At 40.5% G+C, this 25,967-nt stretch overlaps 1 protein-coding gene across 2 annotated transcripts in view; it reads left to right on the top strand.

Moving 5' to 3' along the window:
* The first annotated feature begins 13,817 nt into the window (after positions 1-13,817).
* The window catches only part of PDSS2 (decaprenyl diphosphate synthase subunit 2), a 110,126-nt gene continuing 97,976 nt past the window's right edge, over positions 13,818-25,967 (top strand). The window contains exon 1 of one of the 2 annotated variants that reach the window (XM_063389744.1): positions 13,818-14,231. In XM_063389744.1, coding sequence (XP_063245814.1) covers positions 14,005-14,231 — 227 coding nt within the window. In that variant the 5' untranslated portion in view covers positions 13,818-14,004. The remainder of the gene's footprint in view (positions 14,232-25,967) is intronic. The other variant, XM_063389743.1, reaches the window with a different exon arrangement.

Genomic DNA, 25,967 nt, shown 5'->3' with positions numbered 1-25,967 from the left:
ACATCTTAAACAGGTGAATAAAGGTGATGGATTGGATCAAAAGAACTGCTCAATTTATTCTACGATACAGAGATACCGGGTATGTGGTATCAGTAAGCAGTTTGCAGCCAAAGATGAAATCCTGATCCTGTGGGAATCAGTGAAGATTTTATTCCTGAGTTTAATGAAACCAAATTCCTTGTGAAATTTCCAAGGTGATTTAAAATCAGTCTATTAGAGTGTGTGCTCTAACTACAGTGCAGTAGAGAAACTCTCTCTCTGTGATGATGGTTCAAGGGTTTGAAGCTGGTTGATTTTTTGGTCACTTTTAAAACTGGGAAGAAACTATGGGATTTCACCTTTTGGTGGTCTCTAAGTCATGACAAGAACCTGAGCTTTTCCTTCCACTGCCCAAGCAACATGCTCTACACCCAAGGCTCCATGTTTTACCAAGCTCCATTGTTTTGTTCTATCACAGATTTGTTTCCAGCTCTGAATTTGCACTTGGTTTTTTGCGAGCACAGTAATTTGGACTTCTGAAAAAGAAGTATCCTTCATAAAATTGCATGTGCAAATGGGTTGCCTAAAATAAAACACCCCAGGTTTCATTTATATTCTATTGTTTGTAGTCTTATTTATAGTGTTTAAATGTTTTAAAAGAGGATCTATCCACATACCAGAGTGGCTTTTTAGGTAACACAAATGAAACCCTTTGCTCCGAGTTCTTAATTTTGGCCTTTATTAATGCATAAGTCTCTTTAATATTATTAATGATCTATTTCTTCTCGAGTTTTTTTTCCTGCTGGGGAGAACGAGATAAACAAGCAGGCCTGATTTTTCCAGCTGCTAAATATGTAAGCAGCACGACGGCTTCAAAGCGAAAGGTTTTAGGAGGCAACACCAACAAGAGAACGGTGCTCTGGGGACACTCTGGAAACAACGTGCCGGTGTTCAGAGGCAAAATCGGGACAAGCGGGGTCATCCCCGGAGCCGCGGCGCCCCCGGCCCGAGGAGCGGCATCCCCGCCCGGCGGCCGCGGCGAGAGCTCCCCCTCCTGTCCCGCTGCTTCCCGGCGCGGCGGGAGCCGCACCGCGGAGCCTCGGACACCGAAACGTGTTTGGGCACCAGTCTGCGTGCGGTTGTGCACGTATAAACCCACACGTCCACCCACACACGCAGGGGGAAAGCCCAAGGTAAAAAGGGAGGCTGTTGTCTCTTTTATTTTCCCAAGTAACAGCCCCAGACGTCGCAGGCCAAAGTAAAGGTGAGGCTCGGAACTGGGTGCTCATAATATTGCTGATAATTTACCGTATTATTCCCTGCTTGCCAAGGTGTTGTCAGCTCTCCATCAGGTTGCTTGGTAATGCCAGTCACCGTGGAAAACATATGTCTATGCAGTCTTTCACCTGTATCCGAGGGGAAGCCATAATAAACAGCAATTTAAATTCAGGTATTTGGTTTGCTGAAGTGTTTAATTAAACAAAGAAATTCATTATGTGAGTTCACAGAAAAGTTCCATTACGTTGATTTATTTTTTTTTACGTTTGACTTGAAGTCAAGAAAAAAAGTTCCTCTGACTTTTTGTGTGGCACGCTAAGATGATAGATTATTTATGCCATCAGAAGCAAATAAATGCGGCGAATAATTAAAATATTTGCTCCCGATATTTTTTTTAATAAGTAGACAGCCATTTTCATGCACATGGAAAACATATATATGAGCTTCTCTCTTGCTGCAGTTCCACCCAAACCCCACTTCCACTTCGGTGATGTTTTTTCGCCCATACCTTGGAGAAGGGGTACATTCCACTCGTTCCTGAGCTTGGACGAACGCCCACGGCATTACTCGCACACAGTAGTGTCTGTAGATTCCTTTCTGCTGTGGATACTAATCTCAATCCAGAGTTTCCTTAGACAATTAGAGGATATTCTGCAAAATGTCAAGAGATGGCTTTTCCAAAGCAGACTCAGTATGGCAGCTGAAATGGGAGTAGTGGTGGCTTTCCAAATACAAAGGTCGGGAAATGTTTGGAGATATTTTAATATTGATGAATATTTCTCTTTTTTGGGGGCTGCTTTAGGGTATCAGTGTCAAATCTGTAAGAATTAATGGCAATACAGTGCCGTAAAACTGTTAATGCTTTTTGAAACTTCTGGCAAGGAGGGACAAACTTTATTTAACTTACTAAATTATTAATAACAATTTCTCTTTTGGCCTGAATCCTCACATAATTTGATAAACAGAAAGAAAAGTTAACTTGTTTCTATGATTCTTTGTTAAATACTTCCAAGTCTCCTGTTAAAATGCCTTTTTGTTTCTTGTTTATTTTCTCATGTTCCTTACAACAAAAGTAAGCAAGAAGTCTTTAGCATGACAGAACACCCATGCTATTAAAAAGCAATCAATATTAAACCTTTTTAAAAGGTAGCAATGCATTAAAAAACAAATTAGTAAAAATATGTCCAGGACACCAGTATTGACTTCGGGGAAAAATCTTTATCATATGTCTACTGCTACACTCTGTCTATCCACTCTGGTTATCCAGTGACGCTTCTGTGATCTTTCATATTGAATACAATGCCAAAAATCAGGTAAAGAAAAATAAAGAACCTATGGACAAGCAAAAAACATAGATACCAAACTTGAACTTGGTTGTGGCAAACAATGGGCTTGCAGCTTCATTACAGTTCAGGTTTGTACCTCAGAACAAAATGAATCTTTTAGAAAGAGATTTTGTGAATCGGTTGAAGTTTCATTTGGTCCAAAATGGTGCTCCACTTGCTGTCACACAAGAGGTTGATAAGAGCATATACTAAGCCCTACTTTCTTGAGGGTTTCTTCTTTCATTGGGGCTGACACCCAAAATGCTGATCTCCAAAGGCTGCTTTGGAGAAGGTCTGAGGTACTGAGGCACCCTCCTAACTGTGTGTGTGCTGTGTCCCTGTTTCTTACACACATCAAAAGCAGGGAACTGTCAAAGTCAGAACCAAAACTGGTGAGGGGTGGAAACTTGTGCTCTCTGGAACAGTCCTAAGTTGTAAACTTCCCTCTGAGGTGAACTGAGAGTGTTTATAGCCAAGACATATTCATTTCTTCACCTACCCTTTCTCAACAATGACTGTTTCCTCCCCTTCCAATTATTTTACTTCTCTGTACAGAAGAAGGCAGGAGAGAGTCTTCTTGGATTTAGTTTGACAAATAGGCAAGTCTCCCAGATGTTACAATGGCAGGAGAAGAGGGGGAAAGATTGTGTGGGATTGGGATACAGCAAAAAGTTCTCTCTTCTTTTTAACTTCACTCTTATTTTTTAATAGATTAATTTTGCTGATTCCTGAAAACACTAGTAAGGTACTCTACATCAAGTTCTTCCTAAAAAGTATCCCTCCTCTTTTTGTCTTCCTCTGTAGAATAAAAGAATTTTTTACAATAATGATAGTGGTTTATACATTTTCTCATAATCCTGTGTTTCCCCCGTAAGCTTTGTTGCATGATATAGTATGTCAGTTTAAGTAACATCTGTCAAGGGATGGAAAGCAATTGCAGGTTCTTTTCATTCATAAAGTCATTCTGGAGTTTCTTCATCCTTAATTTTCTTGTCATGCTTTCAAAAACATTACATCATTTTGTCCAAATTACCCCCTGCATTGCATATACAAGATACAGTGGGTTATTCATTTCTTTCCTGGACCCAAAGAAACATGTCAAGGTATCTACACTGATATAGACTAAATGATTTAGAGTTGGTAAAAGTTGGGCTTTGACATGTCATTATTTGACAATTACTCTTCTTCTGCAATACTTGTTTTCCTGCCAGCATCTCCCCAGAATCCTACATGACATGTGACTCAATCTCTTGATCTTCTCAGTTATATTTACATTAATTTTACACATCCTAATATATAATGGCAATGCCTTCACATTGATGCAGTGAAAAGTCTGTCAAAAAATCCAAATGTATCTTGGGCATGCATAACAGAGGTATAGTCAGGACTAGAATGGGGCATGTATTTAGCACATCAAAGAATAGCTGGGATTGGAAGAGACCTCTGGAGATTGTACAGTCCAGCATCCCTGCTCAAAGCAGAGCAGGTTGGTTCTGTGTCCAGTCATGCAGTCATGTCTTGAATAAGTATGAAGGCTCCATAGCATCTCTGGGCTGCCTCTTCCAGTGTTTGACCATAGCAAAAAAAAAAAAAAGCTTTCTGTTATGTTTACATGGAATTTGTTGTACTTCAATTTGTGCCCATGTGCCTTTTGAACTATCACTGAAAAAGTGTGGTTCTGTCTTTTCCACTTGCCTCCCTTCATTCAGGTATTTATACACGTTGATCATATCTTCCCTGGGCCTTCTCTTCTCCTTGCTAAACAATCCCAAATCTCTCAGCCTCTCAAACATTGGATGCTTCAGTCCCTTTATCATCTCCATGGCCTTCCACTGTCCTTGTTCCAGTGTGTCCATGTCTCTCTTATATTGTGGAGCTCAGATCTTGACCCAGCAGTCCATGTGTGTCTCCCCAGAGCTGAGTAGAGAGAAAGGATCACATCCATCAACCTGCCAGCAGTGCTCTTCCTAATGCACCCCAGCCATCTTTGCTGCAAGGCTGCACTGCTGGCTCATGTTCAGATTGCTGAATACCGAGGTCCCCAGGGCCTTCTCTGCAAAGCTGCTTCTTAGCTGCTTCCCCAAGCTTTGTTACTACAAGTATTGTTCTGATCTGAGTGCAGGATTTCACATATCTTTGCTGAAATTCATGAGATTCTCGTCAGCCATTTCTCTTGCATCTTATTAAATTTGTTTTGATTTATGATCTTTTAGATAATTAGTAATACTATTAGCTGGAAATATTTTGTTTTCATGAACTGCGTGGCTTTTCCTAATTAAATCATGTAACATTAATGATAATAATCTATGTCTCTTACCATAAGTAGATTTTGCTTAAAGACAGTCCTGAGAATCCTTCTCTATACAGGCAGTATCTTTTGTCTTAAAACAAGATCAGCGTTTGTATCCTTCTCCATCCAAGATTCTTGAAGTCAAGTGTGGTTATCAATTTCTTTTCACAGTGCTACTGGTTAAAGCAGAATTGATGTGTTCTCACCACTTGCTTGCATATCACCAGAGGACGTAGATGGGAGACAGTCACATACAACTTCCATCTCATCCAGATGGCTCAGCAAAGTCTTGCCACAAGCCTTTGGACAACTTCTGGGAGTAGAGGGTCAGGAACACCATGCTTATTTTCATTAGCATGTACTGAAATCCTGCTCACACACAGCAGACCCTGCCATGATGGTGTTTATTCTGAGTATCACTAGAGGTCCCCAGGTGCACCACCATTCCTGCAAGCTCAGACAGCAGTGGCTTGCAAAGCCAAGGCTCTGTATTATTTCTTCCTCTCGGCCCTCACGACAATGTGAGAAGTTGCCTGCGGCACACTGCGTGTCACAGCTGGTGTCTCTTGAGCCCTGGTGACAGGAGCTGTAAACTGAGGTTCACTGGCTTTGCCCAAATTGCCAAGACTAAAACCGGGTCTGAGGCCAACTCCAAAATCTTGCCACCCATATGATTAGTTGGGGTCTTCTCATCTGTTGTTAGCTAATATTACAACTACCAGTTATTATTACAGCTATTTCACAGATGAGAAATCATCAGGAGAGAGATAAAGTGACAAAACACGTGTACTGGAAGAGACTCATGGCCTCAACTAGAACTCAGCTCTTATGTCTTGTAAGACAGTCCTGTCACCATTAGAACATGTAAGCTAACCTTCTTGGAAAAAAATGAAATGTGAGCCTCCCTTTGAACCAGCTTGACTTTGAGCTCCCTCATGAAACACCAACAACCTTTGAAAGAACACGGGGATGGCACCACTGACAGATTTTGCCTCAGCTGGCTGCAGATTTGAAGTTATTTGAAATAACTGCCAAAGCTGTAATTTATCAGACTTTTTCACAGATTCCACAAAAGCAAGGAAATTCAAAGTTGAAAGGCTTTCTCCAGGCAGCACATGCCAGGCATTTGTGCATGAATTGCAGGAGGGGAAACGATATGTTTCTTTTAGAGCTGTTGTTGCCATCACGGAAAGCGAACAAGCATCTGTGATTTGGAAATCAGTGGATGGAAGGTGTTCTGTGAAAGGCAGCATGTGGGAAAGCAGCTTAAAATGGTGAGAGTGTACAAAAGTAGCAGGAGTTCTGAATGCCACCAGGGAGAAGAAGTGGAACAAGGCTGACACATAGAAAGGTGGCGAGAAAGCAAAAAGAAATGCAAAGAGGAGTACACTGAAGGGAAAAAACCCACCCACTCTTGGCTAGAGAATAGGTCTGAACAAGTTCCAAGAGAGGAACAGAGAAAGAGAAAAAATTATAGGGTAAATGGAAAGTGTATCTATTAGATGATTGTGCAGGTGAAAATGTAAGTTGAAGTTTTGGTGTTTTACTGTGGAAACAGATACAAAGCTGAAAATCAGATGTTCCAGCAGGACTCCTGATATAGCAAATCTGTTCATTTATAGTACGTGAAACCTGTAGGATGATTCTCCTCTATAGCATTTGCCACTGATTCTGAAAAAAAAATGGGAAGATTTGCATTTAACAATATTTAATTAAAGAGTACTACTTACCTTAAATCACCATAAGTAAGGGTTGCACTGCCAGTCCTAAGGCTCTTAATTTCACTCCAGGGCTGACGATTTCCTGTGTCACTACACTGTGAAGCTGAATCTAGAGTAACAAGTTAATACTTGAGTGCCCAGAGTCAGGCAGATGCTTTGCATAAAAGTGTTCTCTTGTGCTTGTGGAGTGCCTGCAGCTCCCTCGGAGAGCTGGTGGGTGCTAAGCACCTTTGAAAATCAGGTCACTGCCACTCAAAAGCTCAGAAAGTAACTGAGGTGCCAAAGTTTAAGACTAAACTTAAAATTAAGTGACATAATTGCAGAAGACTCTGTCTCTGAAGGATTGCTGTGCTTTCCGTCATTTGAATTTTGGTATGTGATAGGCATGCATTTGTAAATTAGATGCCTTTATAGCTTGTAACACCCTCCAGAAATTAGGACAAAAGAAAGAGGACATTAGAGAAGAAAGAAGGAAGATGAGGGGAATTAATAAAACAGAAATGGATGGAGATGTTGTTCAAGATCATTTTAGACTAATTTGGGCATGCCTCATTGGTTCTGAATGCAGATAGGAAGCTTTAAATAAATTAAATGAAAGTGGGGTTCTTCCACATAACACATAAAAAAGCTGGGGAACATAGTCTCCACAGGATGTTTGGAGGGGAAAAGGTCCAAACAGATTCAAAGAAGAGCTTGGAAAAGCCAGACTTGGAAGATCTGAGAAATCGCTCCATTTCCATTTATTAAACATGATAGACTTGACAGAGCATCTGGCTCAAGAAGTCTCCAAAGTGCAGTCAGGTGGGAGCTGGGTGGACATACCACAGAGCTTATTTCTCCATATTTGCGTCATTTCTCATTCTATTGCCTTAATCACTTCATTCTGGCTCTTATGGGAGACAGGCTGTACTACTCTAAATGTTCCTTTCATCTGACTTAATGCTGCATATTCTATTTTGCATTAGTAGCTTATATATTTTCCCTTCTATAGGTTACTTAACCATTCTGGCCTAAGTCAATTGCTCTTCCTCTTGTCCTTCTGCAGCAGTACCTATGATTGATGTGATGTCCAAATATGAACTGTTTTAGAGCGAGGACTGAAGAGGCAGGCAGGCATTTTAACTACAGGGGTTAAAATGAGAACAGATGCAAGTGAGTTGAGTGCTAGGTAAACATAAATGCATCAACCCTTGTACCCTGAGAGTCATCACTCTTTGTCTCCAACAGACTGACATCAGGATATATTCAAAAGCGGAGGGAATAGTACTGGAAAACACCTATTTTTAACAGAAGCGTTTACCTAGACTGGGGTAAAGTGTATAGGTAGCAGAGTATATTATAGATGGATACCTTTTAATTTCCTCAAAGCCATTTAGTCAGTGCTACTTAAAATACATTATTTTGTTCAGACACAGAATTACAAGGATGGATTCAAATAGCTTTAACTTGGGTTTTCCAAGTCAAATTGAAAAAACATTTTCTGTACCATCCACGTTCACTTTCATATATCGAGCTTGGTTCCCAGCCTGGCATTACTCTCCACCTGGCAGCAAGGCAGTGAGTGGGCACAGAGGTAGAGAAGTCCCGTAGAAAACTGTTTCCTTCAGTACTCTGGGCTTTAAAGTTGATCAGTAAACAGCAAGCAGTGCTGAGTCCGGTGCTGAGTGCTCGTGCTGTGCAGCTCTGCTCAGGGAGTGGGTAGTGGCTTTCTTGGGAACTGCATCTTTCAGGCATGTTTCAAAGGGGACTCATAAACAGAAAGGTACAGAAACCCAGGTGGAGGTAACAAAGACACTGGTGATTTCTACAAAGATTACTTCAGAGGAAATGTGCAGCCAGCCTTAACTTCCAGTCTAAGCAGTAAAAAGAAAGACAGAAAAAAGGTGTCCAAACCTGGGATTACCAGGAGAAAAAAAAATAGAATTGTATCTATGTTTTGATTATGCATGTGAATAGCAAGCAGCAAATTATAAATAACATATATTCATAAATTACATATATTTAATCCCCTAGAAGTAAGCATTTTAACTGAGAAATGTTTCCATTTATTTAAGTCCACATATAGTGAGCATATTTTGTATGTCTGCCAGTTTCCAGTTTTCTGGCCATACTCTGACTATAATCCCTGGTTTCTATCACTACCTGATAACTGTTTCATTATTTAAGTAGAGTTTTTCAAACCATTTTTCACCTAACATAAAAAATCCTTTATTATTTTTTTCCCTGCAGAAGCCTCCCAAATCACATCATCCTCTCTGATTTTAAGGGATACTGAGGTGGAACTCATTGAAAAAAATCCATAGAAAATCTAGAAATTTGTGGGGTGGGGAATTTAATAGAGGGTATATGGGCAAGCCTTTGTTCAGCATGGCTGTCACTTCCTCTTTGCTACATTTCACTCTTGTCCAAATCATGAATTCCTCAGACAGGGGACTATCTCCTTTGTTCTGGTTTTGAAATGTGTCTGGTTGGAGTTTTCTACTGCTAGTGATGTTCCATTAAATACAAATAATAAATAGTTAATGGTTTGCTGAGCTGCAGAGGTGGGGCTAATCAGCTGAGACTTCATGGAGTGGCTAATGATGGATTAGGAATGGGGGAACTGATAAAGCTGAATATTTAAAGACTAATGTTGTACAGGATGATGGATGTTTTGTCTGCTTTGATTGCGTATGAGCAGAAACTAACAATGCGCTTATCTTCCTCCTCCTTCTACCGTAGATTACTCGGCTCCAGAACGTTGCTGTTCTGAGTCTCCGTCCACATTCCCCTGAGCAGAGCACTGCCCATCAGAGGAGGTGGCCTGAGAGGCTCTTACAATGGAAATTGGGTGGGGAGGTGAACAGACAGTGACTCTGCGAAGGGGGCGCGTTATCAGCAGCACACTCGTCTACTTCTGTTTGTACTCAGCTTGCTGAAATGGATTTCCACTGATTGTGCTTTTTTGGCAGTGCTGGCTGATGCGCCAGTGAGGGCAGCTGCGTTCTGAGGGCATGTGGCACAGGGGGGGTTTGTCCCACTGCCTGTGCCGCGGTGCTGAGGCCCAGAGGGATCTTTGGCTTCCCATCTGTGCCAAAACCCAATGAGATCCCTGAGCCACCTTCTCTGTCAAACGAGCCCCATGTATCACGGCTATATTTATTTGTTTTGAAAAAATCTTTTGCACTTGTTATCATTTATTAACCAGCAACCTATCATGTTCTGATATTGGTATCACAGTAGGTACAATTAGGCTTAAAAGTTAATACTTCTAAGTGTCAAATTCTGTCCAAGGGACGTGACTCCTACTGAAACCAACTGATGCTAAATGATGGTTTTTTCTGTGTCTAACTGTAGGATCAATACAGCCTTCGCCATTGTCAGTAGTTCTGTCAGTGCCAGGGAGACAGCAGCCTTGCAGACAAGACAGGCAAGGAGGTCAAGAGAAGTGGATTCTTTTCTCAGTTTGCCTTAGGGCTTTTGCAAAGCCTTGGACAAATCACACAACCTCTCCATTAAACCTCCTGATTTCCAAAATGGAAATGATCATAACTCTCTGCTTTCCCAGGATGCCATGAAGTAAATCAGTTCTTGGGAGGAGGGAAAAGGGGGAGAATAGGTGTGTGTGGGTACAACAACTATATGGCTGCTTTGGAAGGAACAGACATACTTTTCTTTACTTTTATTTTTGTAAACAGTCTTAGAGTGCATCTGGGATTTAACATATTTAAAAATTAGGCAACATCTAGAAGATTTGGTCATGTAGACAGATTATAATTACTACTATATTAACATCACTAGTCTCATTCTCCTATAGACATCATTTATTTTGAATAAGGCCAGGGTAATGATGAAAAATCAAAAGTTCAAATGCTCCCAATCAAACAAAAGTGCTTTGCAATTGTTTTACTTTAGATAGCAGTCAGGAAAATATTTCCTTTTTTCATGTGCTAGAAAAGAGATCCAGAGTTGGCATTAGTAGTGGCTTTGATGTATTCTCTGGTACATTAGTCCAGAGCATGCTGATGTAAAAACAGAAGTGTCTCTTGACCTGTCATCTTTGTTCTTCAACTTTGATATTGGCCCCGTCCAGTGGCTTCTTTCTCCTCCTAGGGAGGCTTTTAAAAGTCAGTTGATACAGAAAAGAAAAAAAAAAAAAAGAGTTTCAGTTTCCTTCTTTGCTTAAGACTCTAAAGAAATAGACATGTCTATTGTACAGTCACTGAAGCTCTTTAAATAGTGGTGGGTTTTCTCTCCAATCCTGTGGGGAAATGGGCAAAGAAAAAAAAAAAGCATATGGTTTTGTCCACAACTTATGATGTGGTAAGTACATCATACTTTAGCTTCTGATGGGGTTTTTTTTGTTTGTTTGTTTGTGGTTTTGTTTTGTTTTGTTTTTGAGAGGAAAACTGAGAAGCTCTGTTTCATATACAGGCAGTGCAAACAGCAATGCCTATGGGTAAGTTAGTCCATCATTGCCTATTATAGGACCCTGACTTTTGATGCCTCTAACTGTCAAATATCAGCTAATTTGTAATGATTTTTTCCTGTGATTGGTGTGCCAGCCTGAAGCTGACTTTTAAAATAGTTCACTCTGTTTGAAAAATCAGGTTAGCAAAAAAAAAATACATTCTCCTTGTGTTAAAAAAAAATCATTGGGTTGCATGACTGAGAAACTCTCCATGCTCTAAACCTGAAATCTGGCAAAAGATTTGCCAAGGATTTGGAGGGTCTCACCCATAAACACATATGATAAGAAGAGCCTATGATTAGGATACAGGCTATGCAGACAAGAGGGATATTGGAGGGTGAAATGAGGAGGCTGTGACAAGACTGAAAGAACAGTAGCCTGTAGGGATGGTGTGTGGGACTGAAGCAAAGAAGTGACGAGACTGGGAGAAAGAAACGATGAACTTGGACCAGAAGTGAAAAACGAACTACTGAAGTAAGACCCTTAGGTTGCTAAGAGAAAGGAAAGGGATGAAGGCATTGGACTGAGAGTGAGAGACAGAAAGTCCTTAGGTATTACAGTACAACCTTCTCAAAGAGTCTCTGTGGTCAAGGAAAAGTATTTTTTAAAAAGCTGGAAAATGACTGACAAAATATTTGCTTTATTCCTCTAGTGATTGCTGCTTTTAGAGAATATCACTTATTGCTGGTGAATCTTGAGGAAGCCCTAGCAATAGTGTGCAGTGTTGTAGATCTTGTCTTGGACTTAGGCATTCAGTTTTTTAGAATAACATAAAAACAGCATCTAAAGAAAGTTAAAGTCTCATGAGTTAGGAAATGGTAGGTTTACTGCCCATAGAAACCTAATTCTCCCCAGTTTATCTGTATTATTTTAGGCAGACTTTAATTGTATAATCATGTTAAGTTTTTCACAGAACACTAACCACATTAAGTGCAAGAATGGATATGGCTCAGGAAATGAATCAAGGAACTTGTCACCGTTACAGGATGAGGTGCCTTGGTAGCTCCTCTTAAGTGCATCCCTCCGGCAATTTTCATTAACTTAGGGTTTCTGCACAGAAACATGCCACTGCATTCTGTCATTTCTAAACTGTGTTTATGAGCTGAAACTCCCTATTTAGCAACAGTTTGTTCTGTGACACCAGCTCACTAAACTCTCTCAGTGGCAGCTCCTTCAAAGCAAAGCTTTATTCTCTGAGACAGGCAGAACAGAAAGCAAGGATTTGACACCAGAAACTTAACTCTTAAGTTACCTTTCCAGTTCTCACAGGTTTTCTCTATTCTAGTTTTTCCCCTGTTCATTGGGAGAGGCCACTTATGAGATGCCACAGGCATGTCCAGGTGTTGTTGACTCCACAGTCAAAGCCCTTCCTTAGGACAGTACCTTCTAGAGTGCTGGAGTTGTCTCAGGTGTCAAGACAACAAACATGTTGTTGTTATTGAAAAACAGGTAAGGGTGCTCCTTTTTAGCAGCTTCTCCCTTGCAACTGCACGAGTTATATTGTGCTTTCCTGGACATCTTTCTTTGTGATGGGGTTGTTTTCTATTTGCATCTTTTTTTACAGTATCCTTCAATGTAACCCTCTTTAAATTATGTGGAATAATCCAAACAAAGTAAAGAGACCTGTATCTTGTATTTGCAAAGGTAAAAAATGTAACATCCTCATTTTCAACATGAATGTAGTCAATAGGACAGACTTCTCCTCAAAACTTTGCCTGTTTTGTTGCAACAAAGCCTCGAAAATATAGAAGGAATGAATGTCAGTGATTGTAAAAACAGAACAGCTCATAATCTTGCTGAAGTATCTGTGGGTTTGCGGAAGTCACTTAAACCCAGTTTCTGAAGATGGCCAGTGTTTTTCTCCTCTGTTAAGTCTATTCTCTGAATTCACAAAAGTTTTGGGGGCAGGTACCTGCAAAGAGGCATCGGTGATGGCTGTGCTCAGAACTAAGGAAAGACTACACGATACACAGCAGACCACACTGTAGAATTGCGGGACCCTGAAGTCTTCACTGGGGCGCTCAAAATTAGCTGTGTCTTTTGTTTACCGCTTGCTTGTAGGTACCTCCTCAGCTCAGGAGGCAGCTCCGAACCCCCTCACAGCAGAGCACCGTGCAACACAGCTGCAGTGCACGGCAGAGCATGCAGCAAATAAGGGTTGATGCCATGCCCCAGACAGCTCCGGGAGAAGGCAAAAAGGAATGCCCGTGCACTGCAATTACAGATGGATAGGATCATCAGGGCTGCAAAAGCCCGACAAGATCAGAGCATCAGCCGTCAGTCCGAGCCTCGGACCAGCGCCACATCACCCAGCGCCAGATCCAGGCGCCTGGTGGGGATTCCACCACCTCCCTGGGCAACCTGTTCCAATGCCTGACCACACTAACAGCGAAAAAAACGCACAGAAATCATGACTGTGTGGCTAAAGACTACAGGCCGAACACTTTAGCTGGGACCCTGACCTCTCTTCCCCGCTGTTTCCTGCAGCACCCCCGGCCGCAGGCAGAGCACATCCCGCTCTGTGGGGCACCCCCAGCCAGCCGGGACCAGGCGCGAGGAGCGTTCTCCCTCCAGCGGGACCCTCCGCTATGGCTCTGGAAGGCAACGAGTACAGAGTAGGGGAAGAAGCGGCGGCGCTTCACCCCGCGAGTGCTGAGAGCGGAGGGCGGAGGACAGCGGGCACTGCTCGCCGCCCGCCCGCACCGGGCACCCGTCCGCCGCCCCCGCCTCGCCGCCCGCGCTTTACGGCGCGCCGTGTTTTGCGACGCCCAAGATGGCCGCCCCCAGGGCACAATGAGCCCGCTCCGGCCGCCGCCGCCGGGAGGGACGCGGGGCACGGGCAGGGCCGGCCGGGGCACAGCCGGGGCGCATCTCCGGCAGCGGGACTCGTCCGCGAGCGCTCGGCGTGTGGGGCCCCGCCGGGGCTCGTAGAGGAGAGAGGAGCGTCCCTGGGGAGGCGGCATGTGGGGCACCCTGCTGCGGCGCGGGGTCCGCGGCGCCGGCGGGCTCCGGTGCCTGTCCTCGGGCGGCCCGCCCTGGAGCCAGGTGGTGTCGGAGGCCGAGAAGATCGTGGGGTACCCGACGTCCTTCATGAGCCTGCGGTGCCTGCTGAGCGACGAGCTCAGCAACATCGCCATGCAGGTCCGCAAGCTGGTGGGCACCAAGCACCCGCTGCTCGACACCGCCCGGTGAGCGCTGCGGGGAGCGGGGGCACGGCGGGGCTGCGGCTGCCCGCGGGAGCCTTGGCAGGGCTCTGGGAAGCTCTGGGCTTCGTACCCTGAGGGAAAGGCTGCCCTGGGGGCGGGAGGTTTCCCCTGTGCTCCGGGATCCTCGTTGCCTCGCCGCAACAGGTTTTCCCTGCGCTGATCCGCTGTCATGCCGAAGTTGCTTCCTTGTGACGCCACGTGCGGCGCTTTCCCCGTGCGGTGCGGGGAAAATTAAAAAAAAAAATCCCTTGGAAAGTGCGGCTGCCTCGCTAACAATTATGTATTCTTTTATAATCAAGAACTATATTGTAAGGAAAACAAGGAAAAAGGCAGAGAGGCTACTCAGTTTAAAAGCTCGAAACGACACTGCTCGGAACTGTGTATTTTGTTACCAAGTGGTTTGGAATATCCAGCTCGGAGCTGCCAGATTTTGTGTATTGTTGAGAATTATTGCTAAGCTGTTTATCCACTTTTTCATTCTTATGGAAGTCTTGCATTCCTGCCAATAAGGAGAAATTGGGATTGTTCAGCAGAGGTTTCTTTGACTGGAAAACAAGAAGTGATTGGCAGTGGGTTTTTTATAAAATCAAACTCCAGACACTTACTAAAATGGAGGAAAAAATAAAAGTGCAATTTTCTGAAGCCTTTTGATTGTGGATTTGAATGTTTTGCTTGTGGTTTTTGTTTGGTTTTGAGGCTTTTAGTGGTTTTTGTTTGCTAGATCTGTGTTTGCTATAACTGCAGCTATAGCAACATTAATAAAGACAAGTTTGGTATGCACAGTATTTTTTAACAGGTGTAAGATAAAAATGAGCATCTGTTTGAAGGGGATGTTCAGCTTTTCTTTTAAGGAACGGAAATTGTAGCTCTTTAGTGGTCCTTGGCAAATCTGTAGTGTTATAATTATATAAAAACAAGGTTTGTTTTTCTAGCTCTCCATCTCTAAATCTGGTTGTCTTGAGTGAACAAAATGAGTACAGGGGGCAAACAGCTTTTTTAAAGAAACATGATTTTCAGGAAGGGAGATTTAGACATTGACCTTAAGTAGACTTTTCTGGAAGAAATAGATGAAATTGTTAATAAAAAGGGAAAATACCTGACTTTAGAAAATGGTGGTGGAGGGGATTTTGTTGAACTTTTTATAACTGAAGACTGTGATATTATGATAAAGAGGAGGGATGAGAAGAAAATGCTCTTCTATCATTGTAAGGTTAGTTGATGGAATGGGTGGAATAGGAAGAGCGAAGCATAATTTGGGCTCTTAAGTTTGCACTGCCATTGCAGAAGTGTGACAGAGACCTGCAGTGCTAAAGTGGAACTGTGCCTGTTCAGTGTGTGGTAGATGCGGGTTTGTTTGTGAGTTAAATTTAAATGCAGTGTTTTGGGGCATGGTTGGAAATTTTGTGGTGGAGCTGTGATGTAAGGATTTGTTGGGGTTTTTTATTATTTTAAGTGGGCTGCTTCAGACTTAATTCTGTAAGCCTGTGGCTTGTGGAACACCAGTAGGAATATAGTCATGCCCAGGCTCAGCAGGATTAAATACATTCAATTTTAAAAATTTGTATATGTTTCAGAGTACACTACTAAACTGATGTGTTGGAAAGAAAAAGTATTTATTCACATAAAACTGAAACCTTACTTTGGCTCTTCTTACTTGGTTTCATGGTACTTCCAAGGGCTTTGTTGCAGACATATTTCCGATGGCCTTGACCTTTGTGTTATAAGAAGAGTTAATACCTGCTGACAAGTTTTAGTACACCCACAGTAATGCACAAATTGTACCTTGCTCACCTTGTTTTATGGTGAGCAAGGTACAATTTAAGGTGAAATTTGACCATGTTCTTTCTCAACAATCTTGATAATTTATTTCTGAAATTTAAGTGTTGTATGTTTCAGTGTAAATGTGAGTGATTTTGGTTTTGGGTCTGAGATCTATGCCTGACTTAGCATAGCATTTTAGGAAACAGGTTGTGATTTGTCAATACTAGGATTTCTTTGGAATACTATTAAATCTGTTGCATTACTCATTCTTAAAAAGTTACAAAGATTTCCTGTTGTGTGTTCAGACTAATGTTTTAAATCATGGATATCTAAAATATTTTACTTTGTGATTTTTTTTTTTGAAATACCTAAGTGATTGATATGTTCTGTAACTCTGATCTTCGAGACTCTGAGTGAATAAATGCTATATGTATATATGAGAAGTAATCCCACATTTAAGGAGATTCTTGTATTTGTGGAAACAACTGAAAAATATGTGCTGTAAAATTGATTAGTTGCATGTGCAGTTTCTCAAGTTGCTACTCATTTATTTTTGAGGTTATAAGTGATGACAATCAAATTGATTGCTTGCTGTCAGGTCTAAACAATTTTCTTAAACCTTCATTGACTGGTGGCATTTTGTCATGAGTGGTTCTGTGTCTGCCCTCCCTTCCTGCCTAAAGGCTCTGGTAGCTTTTGAAGTCTTCCTGGGAACATTGGGGGTTTCTTAAAGCGCAGGGTTCTCTACCAGTGCTTGTCTGCATGGAATAAATTCTGAGCTGAGACAGCATGGGACATAATTGCCGCCACACTGAAAGCCTTTAGTGTAACCAGAGTGTTGATGAGTGTTTTTAACATTTTGCCAAGCTTTGGCTCACTATGCTGTTGCAATGCAATGCCTGTGCATTGAAGAGCCGTGGAGAAGGCAGCTGAAAGGTATCTGTGCATGTGAGACAGGACATGTGGAGAAACAGCTGTTGAGCCAGCATAGGTTTCCCTGATGATCCCATCCATTTCTTCCTCTTGTTTGGATGCAGCACTGGCAGCTCCTGGTGTGAATCAGGATTGCAGCAGGAGTTCTTCTGGGATGATGTGTGACCCTAATACCTCCTACCAAGCTTGTGCCTGGCCATCGGCTTTAAATCTGAGAGCTCTTGGTGACCCTCCTCGAGGGAGGGCAGAGATGGGTAACTGAGCCCTGCAGTGACGGATTTGGGAATTAATCCGTGCGGTAAAGTTGAGTTTATATTTTATTAGTTTTTGTTTTATTACTAAGACTTTGGTTTCCTTAAAGTCATCCACCTGAAGTGAACAGCCCCTGTACTAGCTTTGCCAGACTTGTTAGAAGGAGGGCAATATGTGAGGAAAAGGTTACATTTCGTTTAAGAAAGGCTAATGTCTAGTGGTTAATGGATCATTGGAAGCTAGGGTATCTGTATTAGATTCACAGCTGTGCTTTTGGCTCTCTGACTAGAGCAAGTCACTTAATTTTTCATACTTGCATTTACTTATCTGTGAAATGAATAATGTAGCATCTGTTTTCTGGAGATGTTGCACTTCATTCGTTGCAGCCTGTGTTGGTCACTGTGATCTTTCGGTGGAAAATGGTGTATAAGCAATATTAACAAAGAATACTTTAAAGAAATGCTATCATGAAAAAAATATTTGCCTTTAATGGATACTCTGGAAACAAAATTGCAGTCTGACTACTTCTGGATCTTTCTGTTTGTAGTCCTGTGAGTCACTGTATGGTTTTTCAGAGCTTTAAGATATGCTGTAATGAAGTGTCTTCAGCAGCTACTCAAAACTAGCATTTCTTAGTTTTTTTCTCTTCAGGCTTTGCTGGACTAAAGCAAGACTTTTTCAATGTGTGATTGTATGACGTCCTTTTCACTTGAGAAACAAACAAACCTCCTGTCTTTTCTTTTTCCTGTCTCCTTTCTAGGCTACATCCATCCTTCTTACTATTGGAAAGAGTCTGTAATTGGCACAGTGATCTATTTTTCTCAAATACATAGCGTGAATAACATTTTCTTGATTACTTAATCTCCCTTGAGAAGGGTATAGCTTGCTGCAGATTGTAAACAGTAAATGTTATGGCCAATGCATCACTTTTATAATATCACTAAATGAAATGGAACACTCCATACACGTAAAATTATTATGGGATACCATTTAGCTCCAGCCATTCTCTCATTAGCCTGCGGGAGGAATGATTATATTTTAGTTCTGTCAGAGTTGTTTGTTGGTGATAAATGCTTGAGTGGACATGGTTACAGTTTTCCTGGATTATTACAGAAATAATAAGACTGGCTAGACCAGGCTTTGTTCTGTTGCAGCCCGCTCAGTGTAGATCTCTAGACATTTTAAGGCCCAAGAATATGATCCAGAGCACTTTCAAGATGACGTGCTTTTTGTTTAAAATGTCTGATAACATTGGATTTCTGATAGTTCTATTTCTTTATCAGCTTGAGATAGCTTAGTTTGGTAACACATCTTGTAACTCCAGGTGTTGCATGCATCTGCCTTCCTAGGCAGGTGACCGATTTGAACATAGAGGTAGGCATTTGTTCCAGCCTGTTGTTGATGGAGTTGTTGTTGCCAATTTATGTTTTGTCTTAACAGAATGGTGACCTTATAATCGTAATTTTTTTTATAATTGAACGTGCTATGAGTGACTATGAGTAGCTTTTAAGCAACTTGTTTCAAATGTTAATTAATTTTTATTTTCTGAGCCAGAAAAATGATAGTGTCTATTTACTTGACAGTGGCTAATGAGGTACCTTTCTCTGAAAACAGCAGGCAGCTGGACACTGAAAGTGATAAGCAGAAGGTCTGGCCAAAGCTGAGATTCTACTGCAATCTTTTAAGTTTTGCCAAGTTGCATAATCTCTAAGGGGTGTGGGATCGTAAAGTCCTTCTCCTGCAATTGCTGGATTAAATGTTAAAACACATTGGCTTTCACTAAATTTTATTCTATTTTCAGCCTGCTATAACACTTTGTAAAAAATATTTTTGCAGTAGAGAGATGTGATTTTTATAATTGTTGTCAGAATGGCTGTGAAGTTAGCTATGATATGGCAGCAGTGTCCTTTCCTATGCTCACTGCAGAAATCTGTTTGACTTCCTGGAATCACTGACCACCGCAGCTGGCATTCAGGGCATTTCTGCAGAAAGTACTGATTAGTGAAAGTTAGAAATGCAGAAATATTTTTCCTGCTTGATACGTTTGATATTATTTGCAAAATATACTGGTGGCTGTAGGAAGTCTGGCTTTGTCCAGGAAGACTGTTTCCCAAAGCTTTGTGTATAGCTGATGGAAACAGCGATTTTATCAGGAGAGCTCTAGCTGATTGAAGCACCAGAGTTAAATTTTTGGTTTGACTCACCCCATCAAGAAATGTTTGTCTTTCAAGGAATGCTGGCACTTCTTAGCTAAGTTAGGGTTTGTGAGTGTCTCCCAGTCAGCTGTGATAGACTTGAAAACCTTCATCATGTTACCTAACTTAGAAATGTTGGTACTCCCTAGGGTTTTCTGTTACCATACTCACCATCAAGTAAACCTTTCTTAGACACCAAAACCAGTTTATTGTGTATTTTGGCTGAATGAACTCATAAAGACCTATTTTGGTAAAGTTAACTTTGGAAGGTACAATGACATGAAAGAAATTAAACCATTGCAGGTTCATATGTGGACTGAAATTTCCTTCTGATTATTTCCATATTTTTCCTTGTTCCTGTGGCCTTCAGTATGCTTCTCAGTCAGCCACTACTTAATACTGTCCTGCACAGTTAAGAGGAAGAGAGAATCCATTTTTGTAGGTCTCACTCTTCCTTTATGCCGTAGTCAGGTAGAATGGGAGGAATCAATACGTGCTGTTTGTTCTGTCTTCCAAATGTTGTGTTTCATTTCTCATCCTGCATTACTTTCACTAGTGCATTTTTTTATTAGTTTTCTCCACATAAATATTACACTCATATACTTAAATGCTCATATCTGTCAGTTATTGTTGCTTTTTTGAAGATCTGTCAGTAGATGAGAGTTGCATCAGTATTTGTACACTTGGGCATCAAGGTCACAGTTCATGTTTAAGGCATCTTAACTTTCTTTTTTTTTGTTATTCTTTTAAACATTGCACTTTGTTGGGTTTGGCAGTTATAATTTCATTCTGGAAGGTTAAACATATTAGCCAGTCATGTCTGTCTGTCTATCTATCTGTCTATCCACACATACACCCATTTTATTGGTAAATCCTAGCTCAATATGTCAAGGTAGCTGTTGTCAGGTTTTCAGCTGTAGTGGTGCTGAGTTCTTGTCTTGTCAATCATTCATAGTATTTGTGTGGAAAAAAAAATGTAAAGGATGTTTAATTGTATGTTACAACACTTAGTTTTGCTGAATATTTTGCCACCATAAGCAAAGTAGGATTGAGTAGGAAATCAGCAGTATGAAGATGCAAAAGCTAGGTTGTAAATTAAATTCTCTTGAATAATTGGGTTTTTTGCAGTGATTCTCATTTAAATATCTATGTTGAATCTGGGTGTCTGTGCTTATGAAGAATGTATATTTCAACATGTAGGGTGGTCTTTGTAAACAAAGTGTACTCAGTAGGTGGTGATTATGTTTGGGATTTTCTGATGGAATTATTTACAGTGAAAACTAATATGCTGTTGTGATATTGATAATTTCTGGTATTTTGCATAGGGAGTCTGAAGTTTCAGAAGAATTTCCAGTACAGCTCGGTCTGATTAAATGAAAGACTGTAGGAGTTCTTAAGCTTGGATTCTCAAGCTTGTGACAAAGAAACTGAATATAAAATGCCCAGATCCAAGTGCCAATCAGTCTTGAAAAGATGTAGTATGCCACACCTAGAGAAAACTTTGCTTCACTATGGGCATGTAGTAGCCTAAACTGAAGGTTAATTTTTAAAGTCCACATCTGTTCTTTCCTGCTTTCAAGTACAATTGATTTATAATGCATGTGAATATTGAATACCAAGTTTAATGTACTAGTGAATGACTGTTAGGTCAATGTTTGCTCAGTGCAGGAAAAAAGTACTGAATGAGTGGAAATAGTTTCAAAATAAGTTCTTCTGTAACACCAAAGAGAGTTGCCAAATATGCCTTTCTATAAAATGAAAATGAGAACCAATGTCAAAGAGTAATCAAAATTAATATTTGGGTTACGGGAAGTGGTTTTCACTCAGTGAATCTTCTATTTGGCAGTGGCAAGTTAACCTCTTTACCTTACAGGAATAATGGAAAAAGTACTTTACCCAGGGCTTTTTCTCGCTCTGAGGTCAGTGTTTTGTAGCTTACAAATAGTGTTCTTCCCTGCTGTGCTGCCTCTTTTGTTGATGCAGCCTCCGAGATGACTTCTCTCCTTGCTTTGGAGGTCCTGGCAGTGGCAGGAGGTATCATTAACCATGAGCATTTTCAGAGCTCCTCCAAAAAACATAGGTAACTCTGTATCCTCTGCAGCACTTCCTTGTTCAGAGCTAAATTAAAATTGTTAGGCCAAATACACAAACAAAGCCACAAGTGGAAAAATCGCCTCCTTTACACATTTGAAAAATGACTGTGCTAGCATACGTTTGTTAGTGGGTGGGGTTTTTTCCTAAAGACCCATTGTTTTGCTGCTAAATTAGTGTTGAACTTTGAGATTGAATATGACAAAGCCACTGTGTTTTTCTATTAAGGAAATTCATATATTTTCATAAGCTAGAAACTAAAGATTCCTTTGATGTATCAGTGCATGTTATGTTCATGCTTGTTATAAAAGGGTAAAGTTTTTACCCCAGTGGCCTTCCAGTCTCTGATTCCCAAATGCTTTCTATTTAATGTGGTTTTTGAAGATGAAGGTATACTGTATGCATATTTTAAAAGGATTTTGGTGATGTTAATGCTGCATTATGAAGTTTATATTTGGTGTTCTTTTAGAAGTTGGCTTCTGAATGTGATCTGTCTGGTATGACTATATTTCAGTAATTAAAAATTTATCTACAGGTAAAACAAGTTTTCCCCAAACCTGTGTTGCCTCATGGAAGTGAAGCTGAAGCATTAATGGGCCAATTCATCATCTGTTCTTCATCCCCAGTTATTAAAACCAGAAATACCAGGGAGGATTTGTATTCCATGTTTTATTGTCCACTGGAAGAACTTGTCACTTTCTGATTATTTGTAAGCTTAGATAGTATGGGAGTCATTGACAGGCTCTGAAAGAAATTAGATGTCCATCTCTCAGTAGGAGTAATAATGTAAAAAGACCATTTTCAGAAACAAGACTCAGAAAACTTTAGAAAGCTGGAAATATGGAGACCTTTAGAGTGATTGTGGGGGAAGCCCTCCTTCCAATTCACATTTCTTCAAGGAATGGAAAGCATTAAAGGAGTTTCTACTATTAGAATTTACAGTATATTTTATGTGTCTTTTGTCCATGATACAACTTCATAAAACTGAACAAGTAGTCTTGCCAGTTGGAAAGTAGGAAATGAATCCATGTAATGACTATAATGTGTTGTAGCAACCAAGTTTTAAAATAGTCAGATTCCAAAATAATGTTATAAAAATTACATCAGAGGGGAAAAAAAAAAGCACCGTGTGTTATGTTATAACAACAGAAACATGGCCTTGTTTGTTTGTTTGTGAATCACTTGGGATCACATTTCTGCCTGTGGATTTTTGTGGGAGAGCAGGGCTGGAGTTTGTCCTAACGCACAGTGTTTGTTTGAGGGGATGTGTGAGGTTATACTTTTTTTTTTGTCATTCTCATTTCTGTGACAGAGAGGGCTGAAGTTAATTTTTCCTGGTTGGAATTTATTTTCAAATAAAGCACCAACTGAAAATTCACCTCCTTGATTGCTTTTCTACTTCTAAGACTTTAAGAGTTCCCCTGAATCTCTCAGAGTCTTTTACCAGGGCTTGTCAGGGAATCATAAAATTCTAGTAGTCGAAAATCATGACTGAAGCTTCAAGAGGTTGGGATTTTTTTTCTAATGAATGAAAACATAGCATTGTTGGTGATGCCATCCTGCAGCACAATGTTCCCATGCTTCCCAGAGCACAAGTGAGGTTCACAGTGGGAGTACATGCATCCCTCATCCCTTCCTTGCATGTGCGTGGTGATCCAAGCGTGGGGGAGCTGCTCCTTGGGGCTGAGCCAGGCTTATCCTCTTCAGGAGGCAGCTCACCCTCACAGTGTACGTCCATAACTCTGTGAATGCAGGTGGTCGGCAGCATAGCTCTGTGCCTCATTCAAAGCGTGCATACAGAGGTGGGATGCCTTGCTCTGTCTGCACAGATGTTCTGCAGTTAGCTCTTCTGAATACGTTTTCATTTGAGGGCTTTGATTTCTAATTTTCACAGGTCTCATCCTCAGTCCCCAGTGTTCTTTCATATATGTCGTCTTCCAGTTAATTTAGAAAAAAACCTTTTCCAGGTAGCTGCTAAGATCTAAACATGCATTGCAACTAGGAGTTGAGGTGGCTTCATGACAATCATTGTTCCCTTCTCTTTCCTTTTTCTGTTATAACTGCTAGGTGATTTACTTCCTAGAAGTGTCTAGTCTGGATTAATATATTGTCCTTGAATGGTACCAGTGCTTCAGATTACCTGGTGTGCATGTAGGTATTAAATATTGAAAGCTGTTTTCATGTTCTGCTGTGATGGAGCTCTGGGTAAACAAGTTTTACTGAGCAGTTTGGGAAGCATGTACACGCTGGTTTGCCTTAGGAAATCTGCCATTTAAGCCTTTGTCCTGATTTTCACTGGCTATAATAAAAGGAGTGGTAGACAAGGAGCTGTAACAGTGAGTGTTACTGACCGGAAGAACCATTGTCCTGACATTGTGAAGAAAATCTGTTTAAGCTCATGAATAACCCAAACGCTTACCAACTACTGTTGCTAATCCTCATGAAACAATTTTCAGTCTTTTTTTTTTTCCAAAGACATTCAAAAGCAAAAATCTCTGATGTTGTATAGTGTCTTTGCTCTCAAGATTTGTTCCCCATGTGTTCAATCTGGAGACTAAAAATATAAGCCCTTATAAATGCAAGCATTAGGGAAACAAGAAAATACGTTGAAGAAATTTGAGGACAAATTAGTACTTTAAATCTACACAGAATTAATGTTGCCATGCTGTGGAGTGTAATGTAGAAATCTGTGAAGGTGTTGCTAATATCTGGGAGAATGTAGTTGTATGGTTTAAAAAACCCCAACCAACCAAAAACCACCACTTCAGGAGGTGATGTTGTTCAAGTTTTATCTGTTTTAGAAATTCAAATGCGTATTGTTAAAGACAGGAGATACTCAGACCTTATACATGTTTAGTCTTAGCTTTATGATGAGTAATTTGGAGATTTTTTTACACTTCTATATCAAGAATGGAAACCCGTTTTGTCATTTGTGTGCTAAATAAACATTTCAGAGTGATCAAGCTCTAGACAGTTAAATAGTGAGCTACCTCTCTCTTAGCCTTAAATTTCCCTTTTATGATTTTTGTGAATACACAAAACATTGAATATTTGTTTATTTTTGCTACTGAGACACAAAAGACAGAAGCCTGCAGGCTTTTTATGGTGTGGGTAGCCTATTGTGTTTCCATACCTGATGTAATTTTATTTAAAAATTGAATTTTGCATTAAATTACCTCGAAAATGTCATGATCTGTTGATGTGAAGAATTTTTAATTCTTCTCCTGTGAATGATGAATTATTCTTTCATGAGAGATCTAAATTATTTTAATTAATTACTTTAGGCTTTAAATATTTGAATTTTGAATTAAGTTACAGGTGAGTTAAGCTGTTCCTTGAGGAGCTTTTACTATGTTAGCAGTGGAAAGGGATAATATTTGCTGCATAATTCTCTAATAGGCTCTGTTGAACAAGTCTGCTATTTTGCTCTTGATTTCTGGTTTGTGTCCAGCACTTCAGGGATCAACTTGGAGAGTTAGAAGATATCACCAGAAACGCATTTTCCTGTCTGCTGTGGAAGAGAAAGATTAGGACCCATTGAAATACGTTGCTGTCTGAAATAGTTGAGGACCGCAGAAATTTAATGTAAAACTAAACAAGGCACTGATAACTGGATGTATGAAATTTTGTAGGAAGTGTACAAAACACAGAGCCAGGGTTATTGGTGTTAGTTTCATATCCTGATCTCAGTACATATTCCCTTTGCTTAAACTATTTCTCATGTATGTATATAAGCAGATACGATTACAAGAAGGTAACCTAATCGTTGGCTTGTGGGCTGCAGGGATTGAACCAATGCTTATTTTCCTCTTCTCGTGTGTGATTACTTGTTGAAGATGTGATACATTTAGGTCATATTTGGCATGTGTTTAAACTGAGGCCGGGACTGATTTATGAAAAAGGGGGAATAACAAACCTAAATTGTGTTTTCCCGTGTGTAACTATTGTAGCCAAGCTGCAATTTATTTTGTAGTGTCTTAAGTTACCATAAAAGATACATTCACAAAATAAAGTAGGGTAAAGGGTTCAGCCATTAAAGGGGTGTTTTTTATCTTTTTTTTTTCTTAAAGTTAGCTTTCATCATTGTGCCTTTAATTGTGTTAATTACTTGAAAGAATTTTTTGAGAGGCTAGCTGAAGAACAAGAAGAAGGAGAAATTGCCTCTAGCAAAGACTTTTTTATGAGAACATTCTTACAGTATCATATGGGAGAGATATCACTAGAAGAGTCTCTTTTAAAATCCCCATCTTCATACTTCTTTTAATATGTAAGTATTTTTAGTTTCCTAATAATCTTCCAGAGTACCAGATTTCAATGCCTGCAGCCAATGGGAGAGAGCAAAATAATCCTGTAATTAAAATTTTATCATATACTTTCAATTTTTGCACTTTTTGAAAGTGGGATGCTAAGCTGGATGAGTTCAGTTGTTGAACTTGGTGTGCTCTGCCAGCATTGAATGGTTCAAGTGCTGGCTGCTCACAAGAGG

Source organism: Prinia subflava, chromosome 2, assembly GCF_021018805.1.
Source record: "Prinia subflava isolate CZ2003 ecotype Zambia chromosome 2, Cam_Psub_1.2, whole genome shotgun sequence".
In the NCBI taxonomy this organism is placed as follows: Eukaryota; Metazoa; Chordata; class Aves; order Passeriformes; family Cisticolidae; genus Prinia; species Prinia subflava.
Note: the sequence above shows the minus strand (reverse complement) of the source record. Positions and strands in the feature narration are given on the sequence as shown.